The sequence below is a fragment of the Dermacentor variabilis genome, chromosome 3 (assembly GCF_050947875.1).
Source record: "Dermacentor variabilis isolate Ectoservices chromosome 3, ASM5094787v1, whole genome shotgun sequence".
Lineage (NCBI taxonomy): Eukaryota > Metazoa > Arthropoda > Arachnida > Ixodida > Ixodidae > Dermacentor > Dermacentor variabilis.
The window spans coordinates 144,657,704-144,680,815 of record NC_134570.1 but is presented as its reverse complement, the minus strand read 5'-3'; the positions used below and the strand labels follow the sequence as shown (position 1 = coordinate 144,680,815).

Sequence of the window (23,112 nt, the reverse complement as noted above, 5' to 3'; positions counted from 1 at the left end):
TACTCTGTATTGCAGCATGCAATAAATATGTTTGCATTTTTCTTGAAAATGCAGCATATATCATACCAGTCTGTGTTGCATGTTATGTGGATCTGGAAATCGTGATAACCGTTGGTGTTCATATACATGCTCAAAAGGGTCAAATTTGGTAGGTTGTATTTGTGCAGCGAAGACAGGTTTTGCAATATACACCGAGAATTACTAATATGTAATGTGATCCACACGTATAGATGCTGTGTATGCCCATCGATGCTTCAAGGCCGGCTGTTCGACGGTGCGTTTGGTAGACGTACTTGAGCCTTCTGGCACACGCGAGAATTACACGTGGATCACTGTACATAGTAGTAATTGAAGGCGAGCACTGCCGAACCTGTCTTCCATACACGCTAGAAATAAAAGGGTGTACACCCTGCCAACACCCACATAGATGGGTGTTAATATGGACTAGCACCCTTACACACTAAGTTTATTTTGTTGGACACCCTTCCTCAAGGATGCTATAATTGCACCCCAACTGTAGGGTCTAGACAACAACACCCTTAGGGCGTTCGTCTGGCGACAAACTGATTTATACCCTTAAGGGTGTTAAAATGTTTGTGTGTAGAAACACGCCGTCAAATAAAGAGAGTGCTGTATATGTGTGTCTATTAGTTCCTGCGTCCTCGTTCAGTCATGCTTACACATTTTCTCATTGTTAATGTAATTAGGAAGCGAATGTTTACAATTTTGTACGGACGCTAAAACTACTATCCTTCTTTCGTACAGGTATCCCCTAATTTGCTATCGCAAACGGTGCCTCGCCTTTCCGGCGAAACAGATCTTTTCTGTTCTGTTATGTGGCCCTCCCGGGTCCTTGTTATCGGAGCAGCGTCTCCTTTTTAAGTCCTGGTTTTCTAGCTTTTTATTAGTTGATGAGTCAGCGCATGTGCTTTAACCTACTTTATTTGTATTTCGTAGAGGCAAGTGACGGGCTGTGCTATCATCTCGATTGTGTGTTGCGACCTCTGGTATACTGGACCGCAAGGTTCTGTCATCGCACGTGGCTGTGATATGGCTCCTCCCTAATGGGGGGGGGGGGAGGTGTCATTGTGATCCTTTAATATTTGACTGTTTTATCTCGAATGTGATATCCCGTGGTAATTTCGTGCGTTACTTATAATTATCGCGTTTCTTCAAGAAACCTCACTCGGAAGTAAGCGTCAGTCCTTTGCACTCGTTTCATCCTTGCTTCTTGCGTGCTTGTTTTCCTGCTCAGTTATGAGTCAAATCCCAAGAAAATGCCTTACATAGCGTATGTTTATCGAAAACAAAGATATCTGAGTTGTGTTAAAAGGAAAAAGCCGTATAGGGTGTGTGCGATACGGAATTTCCGGCCCCTTTGTAGTGGTACGTGGTTAGATGCCTTTAGAATGGCAGCCAAGGCCAAAATTTACTGATTTGCAAATCAATGCAAGCTCCACCAAGGATAAAATGTATTTTTTAAACACACAGCAACAGTCTCAAAATTACAATGAAAAAAAAAACACGTTCTTCTTTTTGTTGCATGGGGAAAAGATTCTTTAACCTGTAAACATGCAACTTGAGGCAACAGATCAGGTTTCCTCTCATTTTTAGGAATGATTCGATTTTTAAGACTTATTATACAAAACCAGAAAAAATATTCCCGCTAGATTCCTATGGCATCAGGTAAGCGATCAAAAATTAAGATGTGTTTTTCCTTGATCTAACAATTTTCGCTCACCTTCACAGCCTCTCACGCTCCGGAATCGCTTGTTTAACTAGTGTGAGCCAGACGCAAAACCTGCGGGAATTACTTCCGAGAAAGTACAAAAGCTTACCTGGAAGTGCAATCAGCCCACGAATTTCCTCGGCAATGGTTGTCGAAATTGGGACCCTTGACAATGCTAAGATAATTTTGATATGATTACAATCGGGCTAGTTGGTATATGTTAAGTATGTTTTTGCACGTGCTTGTTTCCTCTACTGATGTGTTGGTAATGAGCGAACTTGCAGAGAAGGCAATAAGGATACAAAAGAAAGCATTTGTGGCCCAGAACGATAGCAACGGCCTCCTTTTCTTAAGAAACCCACGTGAGGTGGCATCGATTCCGTCGAGCACTGCATAAATTGAAATAAAACAGCGTTTCGCTTTCTGTGAGGACTAACCATGAATTTCTTGAATTTTGAGTTTGAATTTATCCTACTTGAACAAATATACAAGAAATACAAGAAACACAAAAGGCTATTAAGATAAGCTGGACGGTGTGGTTGCCTCTTTACAGAGCAGCGTCAGTTTACACACACTTTTCACACAAATGACTGCTTCTACACACACGTACACAAAGTGATTTCCCGTGGCAACATAAGAATTTTGCAAAATACGAAGGAATGTTTCATGAAAGAAGTGCAAGAAAATAAATGCATAAATGCAACATAATTCACAGAAACAGAGGTATCAATGTTTTTCTAGAAGGCTTTGACACATGTCCAGATTTGTTGGAAATATTATTTAGCAAAAGCTGGAAGGGTAACAGTGACTTACTGTTTCGGATACTTGTTTTAAGGAGTACGTATATGACATATATTGGGGCGAGGCGTCGTGCCTACGGCGACATTTTCTCTTAGTTCTGAAATCTCGATGTAACATGGAGTGCAATTTTTTTTTGGCCGAGCAGTATGACTGGAGTAAACGATAATCGCAACAATAATTCGCCTTTACAACTTTAAATTTCTTAATGTGTTGCTGCGTATGACAATCATATGGGACATTTGCAATTATTCTCATAAACGTCTTTTGAATTAAGAACGGTAGGTTTAGATTTGTTATTATTGTTGTGCCCCATAAGTAGGTGCGCGTAGGTTAGCTGAGAAAGGGCTACAGAGTTACATAGGGCGACTAGCAAATTGTTTCCTACGGCCGATCCCAATTATAGCGCAGTCAATGACAGCGATAATAAACGCATGGTGATGTTGCCCCAGCGCAGAGGTACCACGAGTTATGCCGGAAGAGGGATCAAAGATTGCATAGAGGACTGAGTCACGATTTCCTTTTTCCTAGAGAGAGCTCGGCTTAAAGCCGGTACTTAGGTGGTAATGGGAGCATTCTCGCATTCTTTGTAGTGGAATGTGGCGTTTTGACGCTCTGCGCCTCTGTTCGCAGGGTGCAGTGCTGGATGCAGAGGCTGTGTAGGGTTATCAACATGTCCATGAAGAAGTGGCACTCAAAGTACCGGCCCGCTCCCGCGTACAGGTAAGGCACGGTTGTAAGCGGAACGCTACCTCTAACACTTAGTGCGCCACATTCCCACAAATAACCCCTTGCCGAAGCACGCTAAGCATAATCTAGGACGGCGACGGGGGTTGGCTATTCAGAATCTCCTTTTTTGACTTAGTTCAACAGCGGCTTAAAAGACTGGACAGGTGCTAAGTGGATGATACAGGCTGATAATCTTATTGGCATAAAAATCTGGGCTAGGGAATTGTTGCATAGTAACAGTAAACAGCGCGAAAAAAAGAACACGGCGCCGAAAAACCACCATTGAATCTTTCAATGCAGGTGCACATATTCGCATTCCTGTCAATAAATATTCTCAGTTGTGCGTTAGTGCCTGTGCCGTCTGGTTGCTTTTTCGTGCTCTTTACTTTCAGTACAAATCACCAAATAGCCCAGCTGGCCCCATTGCTTTGTTCCGTAGAATATGTATAAAAGACGGACTTGTTGAACCAGGTGCGTCAATATTGAAAGCGGATAGTGATGAATAAATATAGGAAACCATTTTTACTTTGGTGAGTATCTATATGCTCTTACCAAGGCGGTGTACGTTGTTCCTGCTAAGCCGATGGCAATATCAGTGTAGATCAGGGGAACGGAAAGCACTGGAAAGGCAACAAAGCAATCGCGCATGAAGCGGGTATTGGCATAGCTATATGCAGCACACGCTAGTATTTCATATTTACTTGTATAATTCAGAGCTTTAAGTCCTACGTAATCATCTATGAAAATTAACCGTGTGTATTCATAGCCAAACCGGTCAAATAAGAAAATAATATTAGTTTTATTTGCTATAGCAAAAAGAAGCAAGAATAGTACAATGGCCAACGCTCGCGAAAGGGCAACGGCATAACTATGCGGAAGTGGTACCCAAGGATAACCAAAATAAAACAGAACGCCCAATGCAAATCCCAATAAAATTATTATTTAGCTATGCATTCCACGCTGTACTCTTTGTCAAAGTTGTGTTGTGCGAGGTTCATAGCGATGTGGAGCGAACGGGTAGCCGTCAGACATGTTCCAAGGTAAATGCAGCTGGGGCCCTGTAACCTAAAACTATTCCAATGTGTTTTTCTTCCAATCTTCTGATTTAAAATTTCTGTAACCGCCGACGTAAGCATTGGGCAGTTACCCGCACTCACGGTTGTCGGAACAGACATATCAAACGCTCCCCTCATTCATAGGAGGTCATATTTTTTGCTTGAAAAACGAATAACACGGCCTACACTGAGCAGCTTGTCTTATCTACTTGGCTGACAAAATGCGAAGAGCACACTCAAGAGGAGAAGGATTCAATGGGGCCGAGAAACTGCACTGAACATAGATAACCGGATGAAGAGGGTGGTGCCAGTGTCTGCTACTGGTCTGCTTTCCCTCACCTATCTCGCAATGGCTGGTCTAAAATCGCGGCGGCATGCAACGGAAGCTTAAGAATAACGCTAAAACCGATCCTCAACAAAGAGTCATTGGCAGAACGAGGTCGTAAACGTGCCGTATGTGCTCTTAAACGTTACACGGCCACGCAAGAAGATTTATTATACGCAAATACACCCATGCTCTCCGGCAGGTGCGAGTAGCCAGTGCCTGAGCCATCGGGGGCAGCCATCTTTTATTCCTTTCGGAACGGGGCAGCCTGAAGCTATTCAGAAAAATATTCAGTTTTGTTCCACATATTAATGCATCTTTAACGCGTACACGTCACTTTGATGCGGTGAGTTTTTGCGGTTTTGTGACGTCGCGTGACGGGCAGGTAAAGTGGGTGCTGCCCGAAAATTTTGACCAACATCCGAGGGCTAATGGCGAAAAGGCGTCCAGTGAGAAATTACTATTGTGGTTTTCTTCGGTCAAATCGTGCATAATCAGTGTGTACACGTCATATAAGATGGGGAGCTATCGCGGTTTTCACATCGCGGCGTGACCGACAGGTGAATTGGGGTGGTCCAAAAAGTTTTTGACCAATAGCGGAGGTCTGATTGCAGAATTGGAACTGAAATTTTTGGAATTGCTTATAGCGCCGTAGCGAACCTTCCATGAAAGCTCACACTGCGATTTGTTGGGCGTTTTCGTAAACTGACTCCGAAAAACATATTTAGAGCCAGCGAACAAGGACAGAAGGGAGACGACACCACAATGCGCTCACACTTTCAAAGTATGTCGGCTCGTCGGCGATTCATGGACTTAGTTCCGTCTGCGTGAAGAGAGATCACTTCCGGCAGAAAAAAAATAAAGTGCAGTCATATGCGTCAGAAAAAGAAACGAGGTCACTTTGGTGTCAAAGGCGCGAAATTTCATTAGTTGCACGATGCTACGACAGGAGGCAGCGTGGGCCTGGCGGCTTCGAAACTTGACCAGCATGGAGGGGCCCAAGCAGATACGAAAGCCGACCCACGTAAAGAGTGAGAAAGACTATTAATTAAATCATTACGGAAAGGTCAGGTTTACAAATTGTTCGCGGAGAGCAACACACAGTCAAACTTACTCAAAATCTGAAGGCTTCAGCGCGTTGGCGAGGCGTCTTTGAAGAAGTCTCGAAAGCCTCGCTCAGGAGACGGTTTTCACTCTCCTGAGAGAAAACCTGTGACGCGCGCACAGTGCCGGTGTCTCGCACACATCGCCTGTGGCTCTCTCTTCAAGGAGGAGAAATAGGAAAGAATGCACACACGGACCTTAATCATCCAGCACGCGGAGCGGAGACAGCACTGGGGATCCTATGCAGACATCAGGGCACCAGTCAAGGTAGGCCTCGAAGATGCCGGTATGCGCGCACTGCGGGTAGTTGGGAAAAGTGGCGCATGTTTTGACACGAAGATGGCGGGTTAGGACAAGCATCAACTTTCGAACATCGGAGAGAAAGTTTCGACGATAAACAGGGCCATCACGAATGGCATAGTGGGTAACATTGCGAAGTTCGTGGGATGGTGAAGGGGTGTAGGGGTGAGAACGAACAGGAATTAGAGAGATAACCGAAGGGTATTTGTGCTGTTCCGATACCAAGTTGTACAGTGCAGGTGACGAAATAGTGGGCCGAAATGCGCAAACGCTAGCACTTATCTAATACAGGTGAGCGTGAAAAGGCGCCATCATACTGGTGTTTGCAGTCGGACCTGTGAAGAACACTAATTTCGTACTCTTAAAGCTTAAGGGCCCATCGGGAGTGGTATCCAAATGAATATTTGCAGGTAGCCAGCCTACAAAGAGGGTGATGGTCAGTGATCACGTCAAAGGAACGACTATCAAAATAAGGGCGAAATTGTGCAAGAGCCCAGATGATGGCCAAAGACCCTTTCTCACTAACGGAGAAATTAGACTCGGCTTTTGGGAGAGTGCAGCTTGCGTATTGATAACATATTCCTATAAGCATGATTTCCCTCGCGCGAGTAGAGCGCCAGCTTTAACAACGCTTGCATAGGGGTAGACATATTTCGGGGGCCACGGGATCGAAGTGCCGGAGTATGGGTGCTGAAGTTAGAAGGCGGCGTAATGTCATGAACGCCTTGTCGCAGTCTGGAGACGAACCCCAAAGCTCTTTTTCACCTTGAAAGAGGCCTGTCAGTGGTGCAATTAAGGAGGCAACGTTTCTACTAGAATGGCGGAACTACGAGCACAAACCGACGATGGTTCGGAATTGCTTTGATTTCTTCGGTTTTCAAAATTAAGCCACGGTGCGGTGATTGGCTGCATCACGAAGAATGCCTTCTAGAAACACAAAATGACCAAGAATGGTGAATAGTCAGGCGCCAAAAGAACATTTCGTTAAGTGTATTTGGAGTCCTTCATCAGCGAACATTCGCTGAGCTCGTTAGAGAAGGCTCCGATGTGTGTGGAAATCAGCGGAAAAACAACTACATAGTCGACCTATCTGAGGCACGTGTTACATCTGAGACACCATGAAATAGATAATATAACGTGGCTGGCGTATTGCATAGGCCCATTGACATCACGGTAAATATGTAAAATCCGTTGGGAGTGACAAAGGCCTTTTTAGATACCTCAGATGGTACCAAATGGACTTGCCCGTATATGGAGCGTAAGCCCAATAAGGAAAAGAACTCCGCTCCGTCCAAACAGTCGAGGGCATCGTCCATGCGTGGCAACGAGTAAATATCTTAATATGCGAGCTAGTGCAGACTGCTGTGATAGTCGACGCAGAAGTGCATGGAGCCATTTTTTTCGTAACGAGAAGGAGCAGTGACGCCCAGGAACTATTTGATCGTCACGCAGGATCATCTCAGCCATCTGGTCGTCATTAACACGGCGACGAGATAACACAGCGACGATCTTAGGAAGAGACACGATAAGCACTTTGGGGTAGAGGCACATGGCGTTACGTGTACCTCTGGCGAGAAAGAGTTCATGTCTGACATAAAGTAAAAACAAGGCTGTCAATACAAGAGCACAATTTCAAAGTAGGGAATTAACGGGGCTCCGTTCCAAAGAAAACACTTGGTGCGTTTCAAATAAAGCTGTTCCATTTTTGTTCTATTTTGTTTCTGCAATCAGCCTTTCACTATTACTCAACTTCTTTTTCGAGCAAGCCTCCCTTGCAATGTCTGTCAAGCGATGTCAGAAAAGATGCACAAACTCTTCACCTGCTATGGCATATTCATATTGATTACGCATGATTACATCGGACAAAAGAACGAAATTCACCGACGATTAGGATAATGTTTCTGCCAAATTTCTGCGCAGCTTTATGCTTGTTTTCATTTCGCTATATGTCGGCTGCCGTGGGGAACTTGTTTCCCGCGACACGTTGCGAACCGAGAAAAATATCACGCGATGGCCTCGCTAATCTAGAGATCGCGAGAAGCAGCGCGTAAGTGATGCTAGGGCGCAATTCACAGCGACCGCCGCAGAGAGACCTCCAAGACGAACCACGCTACTCTGGCGCCATCTCGTAGCTATCATCCCCGCTCAGCGCTTTCCTTCTCACGGTTTCGGCATACACTCCTCCTCAGCTTTCGGCCTCGTGTTTTTCATCGCGCGCTGCGCTCCACATTCGCTCTTTCATCGTTCGCTGCACTCGTTTGCTCGGATACTTCGACGCTCGCTACAGGAACGGGCGCCTATGAGTTGCGCTCTAAGAATCCTTCGCGATTCACTGAACACGACGCCCCTTGTTGACTGTCTACCCTCAAAGATTCATTTGCATCTTTGAGGGCAGACATACATGCTACCCACACATGCTACTTGAAGGCACTAATGTTGCCGGATTTGAGACACTCGTCATGTAATAAACGAGACGAAAGGCCCGAGCGGCCGAATTTCTATTAGTCATGCCATAAGCAGCCAACAAACATTGACGCGAAGGACAACATAGGGGAGATTACTTGTGCCTAATAAATGAAATAAAGAACTGATAAATTATTTGAAAATGAGAATGGGGGAAAACACAACTTGCCGCAGGTGGAGAACGATCCCACGCCTTCGCATTACGCGTGCGATGCTCTACGAATTGAGCTACCGCGGCGGCGTTTTCTTATCTAGTTCTTAGGTATGTATGTTTCCTACTAGATCCCTAGGAGTGTTAGGCAGCGCCACCACTCACCAACTTTGGCGGCGGATCTCGAACATCCTTTCTGCTGCATGCGATCACGAGTACGTCATTTTTTTGGAGTAAAGGCATCATCATCATCAGCAGCCTGGTTAAGCCCACTGCAGGGCAAAGGCCTCTCCCATACTTCTCCAACTACCCCGGTCATGTACTCATGGTGGCCATGTTGTCCCTGCAAACTTCTTATTCTCATCCGCCCACCTAACTATCTGCCGCCCTCTGCTACGCTTCCCTTCCCTTGGAATCCATTCGTAACCCTTAATGACCATCGGTTATCTTCCCTCCTCATTACATGCCCTGCCCATGCCCATTTCTTTTTCTTGATTTCAACTAAGATATCATTACCTCGCGTTTGTTCCCTCACCTAATCTGCTCTTTCCTTATCCGTTAACGATACACCTGTCATTATCCTTTCCATGGCTCGTTGCGTCGTCCTCAATTTAAGCAAAACCCTTTTCGTAAGTCCCCAGGTTTCTGCCCCCTACGTGAGTACTCGTAAGACACAGCTGTTATAAATTTTTCTCTTGAGGGATAATGGCAACTTGCTGTTCATGATCTGAGAATGCCTGCCAAACGCACCCCAGCCCATTCTTATTCTTCTGATTATTTCAGTCTCATGATCCGGATCCGCAGTCACTACCTGTCCTAAGTAGATGTATTCCCTTACCACTTCCAATGCCTCACTACCTATCGTAAACTGCCGTTCTCTTCCAAGACTGTTAAGCAGTACTTTAGTTTTCTGCAGATTAATTTTTAGACCCACCCATCGGTTTTGCCTCTACAGGTCAGTGAGCATGCATTGCAGTTGGTCCCCTGAGTGACTAAGCAAGGCAATATAATCAGCGAATCGCAAGTTACTAAGGTATTCTCCTTTAAATCTTATCCCCAATTCTTCCTAATCCAGGTCTCTGAATACCTCCTCTAAACACGATGTGAATAGCATTGGAGAGATCGTATCTCCCTGCCTGACGGCTTTCTTTATTATGATTTTGTTGCCTTCTTTATGGAGGATTATGGTGGCTGCGGAGCCGCTATAAATATATTTCAGTATATTTACATATGGCTCGTCTACATCCTGATTCCGCAATGCCTCCATGACGGCGGAGGTTTCGACCGAATCAAACGCTTTCTCGTAATCAATGAAAACTATATATAAGGGTTGGTTATATTCCGCACATTTCTCTATCACCTGACTGATAGTGCTAATAAGGACTATTGTTGAGTAGCCTTTACGGAATCCTGCCTGGCCCTTTGGTTGACGGAAGTCTAAGGTGTTCCTTATTCTATTTGCAATTACCTTAGTAAATGCTTTGGAGGCAACGGACAGTAAGCTGATCGGTCTATAATTTTTCAAGTCTTTGGCGTCCCCTTTCTTATAAATTAGGATTATGGTACCGTTCTTCCGAGATTCCGGTACGCTCAAAGTCATGAGGCATTGCGTAAAGGGTAAAGGGGAAAGTGCATTCGGTAAGGTCAATTGATGAATAAACCCCCACATGCTTCCTGAAGGCATCAATATTGCCGGATTCGAGACGCTCGATATGGAATAAACGAGAAGAAAGTGGTTTAACTGAGGTACCCGATGCAGGCGTGAGTATTTAGTGGCTTATATATATATATATATACAAGTCGTAGCTATACTTATTGTCGTTTTTGTACTTGCCTGTTTTGCCCTTATCTCATTTCGCGCTTTCCGTGAAGTGTGCGCGTTCAGCAACTAGTTTATCTTTTTTCTTCTGCTGGAGTATGCTGGTTCAAAACGGTGGTCGAGTTAAGCGCATCTACAAAGTAAACTCGCACAATTTCCTCCGTTCTTAGTTTTCGAAAGTCCATGAGCTCTGACAATGATGGAAATTTCAACTCGGCGATTGGACAGACACAGTTCACCTTACCTTGGAGATCTTGAATGAAAGACCAAGTAGTTTGAACGTTCGTAGATATTCTCGATGATTATTTATGATTTAACGCTAATGTAAGTAGATGTTTCTGATTATTCGCTTGATGATATAAAGAAAAAAACTCAGATCTGCGATGGACAGCTTCTGCACTGTACATAGCTTGTTTCCCGCGGAGGACGCTAATATGGGGGCAGGTACGATACGTGGTAAATCCATCACAAGTTATTTTTAAGAGTGTAATATTGTAGACTTTTTATCCTGTTGCTTTTCATTTGTAAATGAACGTGTGGAACTGCATACATACTTGTCGAGATCGCAATGGCAGCGCTGTAGATTCCGATGGCACCGAGGGTTTGCTGAAGCAGATTACATGTAAAAAAAAGGGGGGCCATCAAATAAATGCATGAAAGGAAAGTTAAATTTAGGTTACAGCAAATCTAACCGTCATGATTGCAACCTCAACCGTTCAAAGGAAAGTTAGGAATTTAAATATTATTGCATACAAGTCGATAAGGATAGCCATCGGGGCTTGTTTGTACAGCGCACAAACCCACTGGGACAAAATATTCCTGGCGAAACTTATCAAAATATTACGGTTTAAACTTATAATGAACGCAGGCCTCCATGAATGAAACATACATCGCAAAAGCCATTTTCAGTTAGAATCACATTTAGGTAGCATTTCTTACGTAACCTTTGTTCGTCATCGACTATCACTGTGACGATTGCTTCGTTTTTTACCTACACTATAGTGGCAACGAATGGATATCTCATGCGGCAATTAATGTAATGTAATAAATTAATTACTGCGTCCGAGGATGAATTTTAACCAATGCTGAGCAGCACTCGTGACATGTAATTGTATATAAATACGTGGCTGCCGGCCAATTTTGTTACGGTTCATACAGAATGTGGCTCACTGGCAGGCTGCATTTTATAAAAATTTGCGAGATATAAGAATTAACATGTGCTTGGTCTAACGAGCAACACCACACTTTACCAATTCCTAATCATTTCCGAGTGCGTATACTATGGTTCGTTTCGTAACTAGGTGTGCGGCAGAAGGTAGTCTGCGCTAGCAACTAACGATGTTTGTTTTTTCGTAAGGATGCTTCTTCTTGTAAGACTGTATATATATATATATATATATATATATATATATATATATATATATATATATATATATATATATATATATATATATATATATATATATATATATATATATATATATATATTGATGTTGCTTACGTGCAATAATTTAACTCACGGAGATCAAGGGCCATTATTCACATACATTTTTCAGATAGTAACGATGCATCTGCCGTCAACGAAATTGTAATCGATAGCAGTGGTGACCTATGGCTGCTTGCATCAATTGCTGCGGCTTGCATGTTTTATTCACAGTAGTGAACAAGGGACCAACTTCGCAACGCAGTTTTTGCAGGTAGTGTGAAATGCTCGAAGAATTGATGCTGGAGGATGTTGAATGTGGTAGTAACCAAAAATGCGCTGATGCGCAAAGCACGGTAGAACGCAGTTGGCATGTTCACATGGGCAGGCGATAATGTTAGCGAAGATGGCGAGGAAACTGTAATGAGTTGTGGTACTTGAAATGCTTGTTAATTATAACAGCCTACAGAGCTTATAATTCCGTACCGCAAGAAGCTCAAGTTTAGCAATTGTGCTAAAGCAATCATGTCCTGGAGTAATTATGTTGCGCATTGCTCTGGAGTTTTCTAGTTTTATGCACCAATCAACACAATCGTAATTATGAGTTAGATCATGCTGCGCATGCGAAAGGTTCTTCGTGCATAAAGTGTCTTCCAGCCGCCGTAAAGGATGATATACAACTTCCTTACACTTAGTAAAAAGTAGATGATACAAGCAGTGATGCCGACCTTGTTGTCGAAGCGCATTCGTAGATACTGAAAATAAATCACATTGCAAGCATCAATACATACGATGTACAAGTACATCGTCATCTTCGATATTTCGGATCACCAGCATTATACTCATTTAGTGTTAGATAGTATTGAGAAACATTGTGGAAGTGATTCTGTACGGAGTGGTGGTGAAGAAAAACTTCAGAATTAAACTAATATTAGGCTTCCTAATTATTTATTTTTCTTTATAAGCAAATTAACGACAAAAGGGAATTAGAAATAACACCACATGACAAGGGCAGGTATAAATGACCTTTTTATGCATGTTTCTGATGTTCGTAATCGGTTTACAGCCACCAGTCTATTAAGCTGCCATATTTGTGCCTTTTATATGAAATTTAAGCTTCACGTATTGTCTGTCACAGAGTGTACGGAGACACTACCTGAAATATGGTTGAAACCCGTAGGCTGTAGAGTAGCGGCACCACAGTTAGCGCCGCGAAAGTGGCGGTAATGGGAATCCAGGCCACGGTCCAGAAAAGGTGGAAGCCGTACGCGTAGTAGTGTCCCACGATAGCCACCACGTTCATGCCATTCACTGCTGAAGCCAGAACGGACATGGCCAGTGCTATGGACGGAAGGCTGCGACCTCCTAAGAACGCCTCCAGCTCCGCAGCCACCAGGCCACCCTCGGCGGATGCCACCTGTCGCCGACACGTATGAAAGTAGTTTCTACGATAAAAAAACAAAAAACACACAACAATACAGATGGAAAGTAGTAGAGGCGTACAAGGCCAACCATATCTGTGGTATAATAGCGACTCGTTAGAATCAATTATTGTTTTGGGGGATATGAATATGAGATTAGTCGCTCCAGCAACAGGACCTGAATGTGCAAGCATATACAGAGAAGATATTGCGTGCCATAACCAATATGCTCTTGCGAGATGCAAACGGGGCGATCGAGGCAGCATCAAGGCGATGAAAACCTTAAGCAGAAATTGTTTTGGGGGTCATGACGCAGGAAAACGCCATTCTGGCAAGAAAAGAAGAAAGTGATGAACGTCGTCGTCAACCTCAGGGAAATCGCTAATCAACGAAAGTTGTGGGCGACGTTACGTCGGGACGCCGTGGCGCCACTGGCTCGGATGCGTGACTGCTACCGGTGATCTCGCCTTTTCTGCCTCAGATTCGCGTTGATCACACGCAAGTTGCTTGCTATATCACGGCCCATTAAGCTGTGAGGGCCTGTGCACTTTCGTTTTTATTTTGTTTTTTGCTTGTGGCCGGCCATTGACCACTCGCATAACACTCACACCTTTATCCGCATCAGTACTCAGGAAGCTTATACTGAATACCAAAGCAAACAAGGGGACTGCACTCATAGTAAGGGACATAGAAGCCTGCATTACCACTGCGGGTGGATTACACAATTCTGAACCATTTTAAAAACCTCTTATGGCTTCACGTCAAAGAAATTGCTGATAGACAATCTCGCCTTATTATATGCACGCCAGCATAAAGCAGTAACTCAAGAGAACAAGCTACGCGTCAAATCTTACCAGTCGCCTGTCTTACACAGAACAAATATTTGGTCTACTGAACTAATAACTGCGGTGTAACTGCAACTTTTACATGCCTTCAAGAATGTAAAATGCTAGATTTCAAGCTGCAGCAGTAGTCGAGTCTGTCAAAATTACCTATATTGCGCACCTCATAAATGAAAATAAGTTCATGCCTTTTAGTAAGCTTAGGTGCAGACTACAGTGAACTTTCTTGTTATTATTGAAATGTGCGTAAGCTTGCCATAACAAGCCTTGTTGCCCTTTCTTATAGGCACATCCAGTCATATCCGTTGAACTGGAGGAGCATATTTTCTTCCCTACTGAGCATGACGTTTGCAGATATGATGCTCAAATTAAGGCTTCAGCAGTGGCACAACCAGAGATAGTGTGGAGCGCACACTGGGCACGTGTTTATGACGTTTCACAAGTGGTGTTTGAGACACACCAGACTAATGCCAGGCTTATGACATCTGACAAAGACCAATATTCTATTTATTCGCAGGAATATTTTAACATTGGTGCTGAACGGGGATGAACTTTCGTTTATTTCTTTTTGTTTAAATAAAAAGTTCAAGTTCGTTGGGGAAGACGAAGAAGTTCCGGCAGAGCATGCTCATTCATATGGACTACGCCGACTATCGACGTTTTAACCGAAAACTCGTCAATTGCACCAGACTCGACTATCCTATCGGGTTCCACTCGACAAACGATCCGTTTCAAGACCAAGTTCAAGTCGGTGAGTGAATTTTTCGTCATTCCACGCGACTTTGAAAATTCGAAGCGGCGGAAGCCCCGTTAGGCCTCGATAGGCTTAGCGCGTGAGTGACCGCCTCACCACTTAATAACCGGATCGCTTCTGCCGAGCGTACGAGATGGCTACATCAGAGGACATGGACCTCCAAATAACACGCCCGCATACGGTTAACAACGCGGACGAAAACTGCGACACAAGAATAATTTCCGAAGCGGGGACTAGCAAAAGCCAAGAGATCGCCGCCCACAACCAGGCGATGGACGGCTGGCAGTTAGTTCTATCGCGGCGACAGCGAGAGGCTGTCAAGCGCAACGACAGGGAGACGGCTCCCAACAACAAGAATAACATAAACGGACAGCCATCAGCAGGCGGCGCGAAAGGAGACGGGCAAATCAGTCGTCGCCCGAGGAAGGGGAAGCCTCTGCCACCATTACCGAAGAATGACATCAAGATAATACTGAAGCCCCACAAAGGACTAACGCTCAAGGAATATCTGAGAACAGAAATACCACAAGCGATTATTCGGGCTACCGGGACGATAATCACAGGAAAGGGACCGAACCAGCGAAAAATCACTGGAGGGGATTTCATACTGCGAATCCGAGAGGGAAGAAATATCATCATCGTCTCCACACCTCCACTGGAAGTGGCGGCCGTCAGTCGTCGAATCACGTGCATGGAGCTGCGAGGCAAGCAACACCCCTTCAACGTGTACGTAGCGGATCCGGATGATAGCTACAAAGGGGTGGTGCACAGATTCCCAGCACACACGGAATCAGCAGATCTCCAGCAACATCTGCGAGTCAGGACCCAAGGAGTCACCATCGAAAGGGCCTGAATGCTAGGAAGGTCTAATACCGCTCTCCTCACCTTCTCGGGAGGCACGGGCCCAAATGCGTGTACTACATGGAAGTAGAGATGCGGTGTACGGAGTACAGGCCAACAATCCAAATGTGCCCAAGAACCCGAACCCCAAGAACATATGCCGTGGCTGCGGACTCGAAAATCCACCCCCACAAGGACACGAATGTGAAGTGAAGTACGCCGTGTGCAGGCCTGCGGGGCACGAGACGCGTCGGTGCCCGAACAAACTGATTACCGCCAAGCGCGTGAAGACGACTTGCCAGTCTCGATTGCGGGAGCGGTCGGGACAGAACACCAAAAAGGCACCGGGGCGCTGGTTCGAGTCCATGGAAGAGGAGGACTTCTACCCGCACCGATCGAGATCCAGATCTCCACACGAAAGCAGAGCGAAGAGCAATACCCCCTCGAGGGACCCCTCCAGCTCCAGGGCTTCGCAGCGGTCAAATTTGCCACTGCCTAAAAAACAACAGGTGAGCTGGGCGAGGGTTGTTTCTCCCACTGTTCCAAAACAGAATACTGGTAAAAATGATAAACGTATTCAAAAATTGGAAAAGGAAAATGCGCGACTAAAAGAACAGCTCCCAGGAGAAGAACGCAAACGACAATCACTTGAGAAACAAATGTCAGAGTTAGAGGCGCGCTTTAATAGCACAATGCAACAGCTGGAAACGCCGCGTCAGTCTGAAGAAATAGCCAAAACAAAAACGGCCGCAGATATAAACTCCGTCTCCGCTCAGTCTCCGACAACCCAAATCTCGAAAAACGCGCAGATAACAGCAGCACAGATCCAGACAATGATCGCTGAAAACTTGAAAATATTTATGCATGAAATGATGACGTTAGTTACCCAAAGGTTAACGAAATATCAACAACTATGCACGAAGGACTTCGAGAAACACAAGGTATTCGTGGCGGAACAGCTTAAGGCAGTCTCGAAGGCTGTTCCCACCAAAAAACGCGCAATTGCGATAGGAGCGGGTTCGGCAAAAACTAAAATAAGTCACTGCGTAATAGAATCCGACGGCTCGGACACGGAAACGTCACGGCCTTAAAATAAGAGTGGGAAACATGGCTAATCACGCTAGTAAACCACAACGAATACAAAATTCAGGCGAATTAGAGATATGGCAATGGAACTGCCGCTCCTTCTCCAGGAAAGCGGCAGTGTTCCACCAGTTTATCAAAAACTGCGGAATCGCTCCGGACGTGATATGTCTGCAGGAGGTCGGGGCCAAGCCGGCCAAACTGCAGGGATACTACACTCTGAGCGATCCTCAAAATTCGAAGGTCGCCACGCTGGTGAGCAAGTCGATAAACGCTCAATTATTAACACTTGCGCAAACTGAGGGAGAGACTAATTCCATAGTTATCAGTGTGATGCCAAAGAAACGAAGTAAGGCACACACACTAATCACAAATCTGTACAGTCCTCCCAAAAGCAAAGGGGACGACCTACCCCACATCCTCTCAGCAACAAAAGATTTAGCGGGCACCAGGGATAAGGCGGTGATAGCGGGTGACATTAATGCACGCCACATACTATGGGGATACGCTAAAACGTCGCCCAAAGGGTTCCTACTAAGTGAAATGTCGCGGGTCATCTTTGTATCGCGTAGAAAAAGAAGTGACGACTGGCTTCGCTTTTCGAAAGCAGTGGCGCGATATTGACCCTGCCTGGTGCGGTCGCGTATTACTGTTGGTGCTTGCTGGAAGCGTTTTCGCAGCATGTTTTGGGCGAACTGTGTGTGTGTGTGTGTGTGTGTGTGTGTGTGTGTGTGTGTGTGTGTGTGTGTGCGCGTGTGTGTGTGTGTGTGTGTGTGTGTGGGAACGCGCGTGCGTGCGTCCGTGTGTACGTACGTGTTTGTGAGCGCTTTGTATGTCTGTGTGCCTGTGCGTGCGTACGTATTTTGTGAGCGCTTTCAGTCTGTGTTTGCGTGCGTGGGCGCGCATGTATGCAAGTGGGTCTGCGTGTGCGCACGTGTTAGCATTTTTGCGTGACTGCATGAAGCTATGTGTGTGCTTGTTTGTGTTGGTAAGTCCGCGTGTGCTCGCTTGTGCTTCGACCTGTTAGTGAGTGCGTGTATCTATTTTTCCGTGCGAGTGTGCTTTGTGTGTATGTGTGTATTGCGAACGGTCGGCAGTTTCAGTGCAGGAGCAGCTTATGAAGTAATCAATTATTCCCTACATACATCCCTACAGTATTGCGAATCCCTTCAAACGTGACCATGCATCTACATCGTGCTTTCACACCATTGGGAAAAGTACTAGCACTCTGTATTGAAGGGGTACAAGCACTCTGTCAGGGGGAGTAGAAACACTCGGCTTGGAGGAGTAGAAGTACTCGGTTTAGAGGAGTAGAATTACTCGCTCTGGGGAAGTACTATTACGCCTGTGGGGAGAGTATTAGGACTCTGTGGAAGAGTACCAGCACTCTCTTCGGGTGGTGTAACAAAACTCTGTCGGGAGGAGGTATCCTACTCTCTGTCAAGGAGGGTCGATTTACTCCCGAAAAGACAGTGAAGTATTGGGCACGCAGATACTCCGTCTGAGAGTGCCCGGAACTCTTTTTGTTTTTAGAGAGTGTGTATTGCTCACGGTCAATAATTTCACACGCAATAAACCCAATCAAAATTGGTGGAGTAGCTGTCCCCGCCCTGGAAACCGAGTTTGGTGTCGAGCGAACTTGGAGGACTGCAATTTCAGGCGCCGTTTATCGGGAAGGCTAGTGAGAAGGCGTCAGGTGTAAGCTTCCTCTTTTCCCTTCCTCTCCCCCTGATGGATCCACTTCCCTGATCGTTGTTCCACGTACAGCATAAATAAACCAAAAGGAATCTGGCAATGTGCTTTATGATCAGACTGATTTCAATCTTAAAACTATGGGCTTCCGATTTGCCAACATTTCTGATGGAGTAGCCAACTGCTTGTGGAGATGGTGGCGGGCGAAATAGCAAAACACCCGTGTCCCATGCATGTGCAGGCACGTTGAAAACCATTGCTGGCCAAAATTAATCCAGAGTCCCTTACTGCGGCCTCCCTCATAAGCAAATCGTTGTTTTAATAATAATAGTAATAATGTGTGCTTTCCATCAATACAGAAAGAATTATGATGGAGGGGGTGGGAAATAAAGGCGACACTTCTCTTGGAACAGACAACCATTGCCACAGGGAACACCAGTAGGGCATACAGTGCAGAAACAATTGTGCTCACAGACGTAATTATGTTCGTTGAGCAGTTGAACCAACGATGAAAAAAGGAAAAAGAACACACGCATTTTTTAATGTTGGCACGTAAACCAACAGCATTCAAATAGACAACTGCTTAAATAGTGAATGGCTGGTTATTCGGAATGTTCCGAGTATATGCCAATTGGGTTCAGGCGCTTTTAAGAATTTAGAAATAGTATGATGACATGAAGCGCTAAGCTATAGGTATCTCTGTGTGCTTTGCATGACCTTCGAGAATTGTCCCGCATAGCCTAATTACTGTTCGCAAAAATGGAACTAACAAGACATGTCTTGGGTCTAGAGAACTTGTGAGTGAGCTGCAAATTTAGGTTGAGGATGCCGTGGTTAGTCCCATAAGGATTTTTGTGCTTTACTTGTAGGAGCGTCAAAGGCCAAGAAAGCGTGTGTGAGGTGTTGGAGGCGAGTTAAGTCGTACGTCTCCATTAGAGACTTAATAATTGAACTTCTCAAAAAATATAGTTGGATGAAATGTTTAAGAAAAAATTGTCGAGCAAGATATAACCTTCCCATACAACTTTTTCTTACTCAATACGTGCTACGTAAAAGTGTTTTTTCCAAGCGTGAAAGCAGCCCGCGAATGCCAGCGAAATTGCCGCGCGACTGGCTGCTCGAGGCACTTTGCGTACACTCTCGGGTTTTTTTACACTCGGAAAAACACTTTTATTTAGCGCGTATTGAGCAACAGAAAGCTTTCTCGGGACTTGCTCGTGTTGCTCTACGCTTTTATAATGTACACTTTTAAACTAATTGAAACATTTGAAATGCTGAATGATTAAGACTAATTATGTATATAGGTGGAATGAAAAAATCTGAGTATCTGTAAGCGACGCCAAACAGAATTACTTTTGTTTTGTTCACCTACGTGGCATTTGGACATTTTTTAATCCTTGTGCATGATAATTGGGACAAAATGTATCCAGGCTCTGTATTAGGCTTTCATAGATTACGAAAATACGTTTGATTCAGTAGAGATCCCAGCCGCCGCAGAGGCAAAATGAAATGAAGGAGTACAGGTCCGCTTACGTAAATACCTTCGAAAATATCTGTATAGATTCCACAGCTACCTTAATTTTCTACAAGGAAAGCAGGGAGATACCTATAAAGAAATGAGTCAGACAAGGAGACACTATTTTTCCAATGCTACTCCCTCTGTGTTTAGAAGAAGTATTTGAGCTATTCAACTGTGAAGGCTTAGGAGTGATGATCAACGGCGAATATCTCAGCAACCTTCGATTTGCAGATGAGATTGTTCTGCTCAGCAACACTTGGGACGACTTACAACAAATGATTTAAGCAAGACCTTAACAGAGAGAGTGTAAGAGTGGGTTAGGAGATTAACATGCAGACGACAAAGGTAATGATCAATAGCCGGACAAGGGAACTAGAGTTCAAGATAGCCAGTGAGCCTCAAAAGTCTGTGAAGGAATACGTTTACCTAGGTCAATTACTCACAGGAGACCGTGATCGCGAGAAAGAAATTTACAGAACAAGAATGGGTTGGTGTGCATACGGCAGAGATTGTCAGCTCGTGACTGGAAGCTTACCATTATCATTGAAGAGAAAGCTGTACAATTAATGTATTCTACCGGTGCCACAATATGGGACAGAAACTTTCAGACCTACAAAGAACCTTGAATCCAAGTTAAGAACCGAGCAAAGAGCGATGGAACGAAGAATGGTAGGCGTAACATTAAGAGACAGGAAGAGAGCGGAGTGTATCAGGAAGCAAACGGGTATAGCTGATATTCTAATTGGCATTAGGAGAAAAAAATAGAACTGGGCAGGTCATGTAATGTGGAGGTTAGATAACGGGTGCACAGGAATGGGTGCAGGAATGGGTGCCAAGACAAGGGTAGCACAGTCGAGGACGGCAGGCTAGTTGGGGTGATGAAACTAAGAAATTTTCTGGCGCTAGTTGGAATCGGATGGCGCAGGACAAGCGCAATTGCAGATCGAAGGGCGAGGCGTTCGCCAGGCAGTGGACATGAAATTGGGTGATGAAGATGCGTAACAAGGTGATGATTTTAAAATTTTATAGAATTGAAAAAGCCTATTGCAGGTAGCCCTAATTCTAGTTCTTGAGCTGGATCATTGAGAGATTCGAATCTTACATGCACGGCAAATTGAAACACACATACAACTAATAAAATCAAAATTGCACTAAATATTTTTGAAATACTTGTTTTACACTGAATATTGCAATTTACAAATCGTAGCAGGTGAGTTTGCAAAGGCGTATCCAATTTAAATGAGTTTTCAAAATGACACCAGTTAGGATATATTCGAAATCAAACTTGCCGTATAAATGCGCTGTAATTCCACTTACATTTTTAACTACATTCGCTTTTATGCATTGAAGCACGAAAGTAACTGGAACGCTTATGTATTTCGTTCTGTACTTTGCGAAATATTTCGAAATTGCTGTGACCCTATAAATTCATTCCAAGTGGACACGTGTTGCAAGATCCCCAGCTACAGTGCCTAAAGTACCATATGTGATGTAAAATGAATTGCGATGACCTCTTGATAGTAATGTCCACGTCTTCGAATAATAGAGCTCAAGGGGAAAAATTATTCTGTATGTCACAGGCGTTATTTACAAGCTCGGTTAAACTTGATCACGCTGTGTGTGTGTGTGTGTGTGCGTGTGTGTGTGTTTGACAGAGAGAGAGAGACTTCGCTTCTCAAAACAGCAAGACTTGTGCCAAGTGGCCACCTGAACAACTCTTTGCAATGCGCTCAATGCGGTTTAAATATAGTATTTGAGATCTCAAAGAGTTGTGACGTTATGTTAACGCATTTCTTTTGCATTTACCAATAAATCGCCACTAAATCATATTACGCAGTGGCGCTGTTTGTCAAGAATTGGCAAAAAACACAATAATCAAACAAAATTTGACTCACATCAGCTTTAGCCAGTATAGCACTGCAAGTCACTAGTGTGAACGAGTAGAGATTTGCAATGTGGCGATAACATTAGTCATGAGATTCAACTTAGCGTCCTAATACTTGCAGTCAGTTTCATAGCTGCTAATAAACTTGGCGAGCAGTATAGCAAATGTTAAATTATGGAAAACGCGCGGGCACAGGACTGATAACTGCGTGCAATTCACTAGTGTGAGCGAGTAGAGATTTACAATGTGGCACTAAGATTAGCCAGGACATTCAATTTAGCTTTGTAATAATTTCATCCCTTTTCATAGCCGGTAATAAACTGACAGAGCACTATAATAAATGTTGACTGTGCAAAACATGCTGGCACAGCCCTGGCAAGGGCATGTGAGCACGCAAACATACAGGTGTGTGGAAATTTTAGTGCCATGAACATTGACTGCTACATCTGTGTGTGAGGCTTATCTTTTCAGTAAGCTGCACACAGGCCATATTTTGGTTTTTCTCTCGTAATTAAAAATGAGCCCTATTGCCAGTGATTTCGTCTCACGTTCTGATGGCATTCATTTAACTGGAATTTCAAGCGTAATTTTTCTCAGGGCATCTAGATGACATGAGCAATGTCGCATTACGCAGCCATTGTGTTCTGCATCAGAAAGCCATCAGGTGAAAGCCACTTTGCCTTCAGGGAGGTGGTTGATGTCATGTTCAACTTGGTTGTGAAGAAAACATTCAAAGTTGATTTAGGCGTGTGGTCTAATATAATAAGCGAAGTTTCAATTTAAATGCAGGAGACTCCTTTTGCGGCTTTCGGTTGATATTATGAGCAGTAGTATGCACTGCTTAGATATTACAGGTGGTATGGCGCACACTGCAATTATGCCTGCTTACTTGAAGTGTACGCTTGAATTCCATGGTGACCTTTCGCTATGAGGATCTTATTTTGCTCAAAGATATTCACAGATTGGGGCACTGCAGCACCATGTTCGGTAATGCGCATTCAGCGCTAATTTTACATCACCCTCCTCCTACTAATTTATTTCAGGAAAATAAGATTTGCTTACTCTTTGCAATGACCTTATTTGCTCATTGTATGAAACTACTCTACCTTTTTTTCCTATGATTCTAGCGACATGAAAATTGGAGCTGTTCTGGTTCTGGCAGTTCTGGTAAAGAGTTCTG

General features: G+C 44.3%; 1 protein-coding gene across 1 annotated transcript in view; it reads right to left on the bottom strand.

The window, feature by feature from the left end:
* The window catches only part of LOC142574246 (sodium-coupled monocarboxylate transporter 2-like), a 180,897-nt gene that overhangs the window by 107,436 nt on the left and 50,349 nt on the right, over positions 1-23,112 (bottom strand). The window contains exons 3-6 of the mRNA XM_075683380.1: positions 13,053-13,341; positions 12,586-12,651; positions 11,028-11,079; positions 3,809-3,876 (exon numbers count right to left, since the gene is read on the bottom strand). Coding sequence (XP_075539495.1) covers positions 3,809-3,876; positions 11,028-11,079; positions 12,586-12,651; positions 13,053-13,229 — 363 coding nt within the window. The 5' untranslated portion in view covers positions 13,230-13,341. The remainder of the gene's footprint in view (positions 1-3,808; positions 3,877-11,027; positions 11,080-12,585; positions 12,652-13,052; positions 13,342-23,112) is intronic.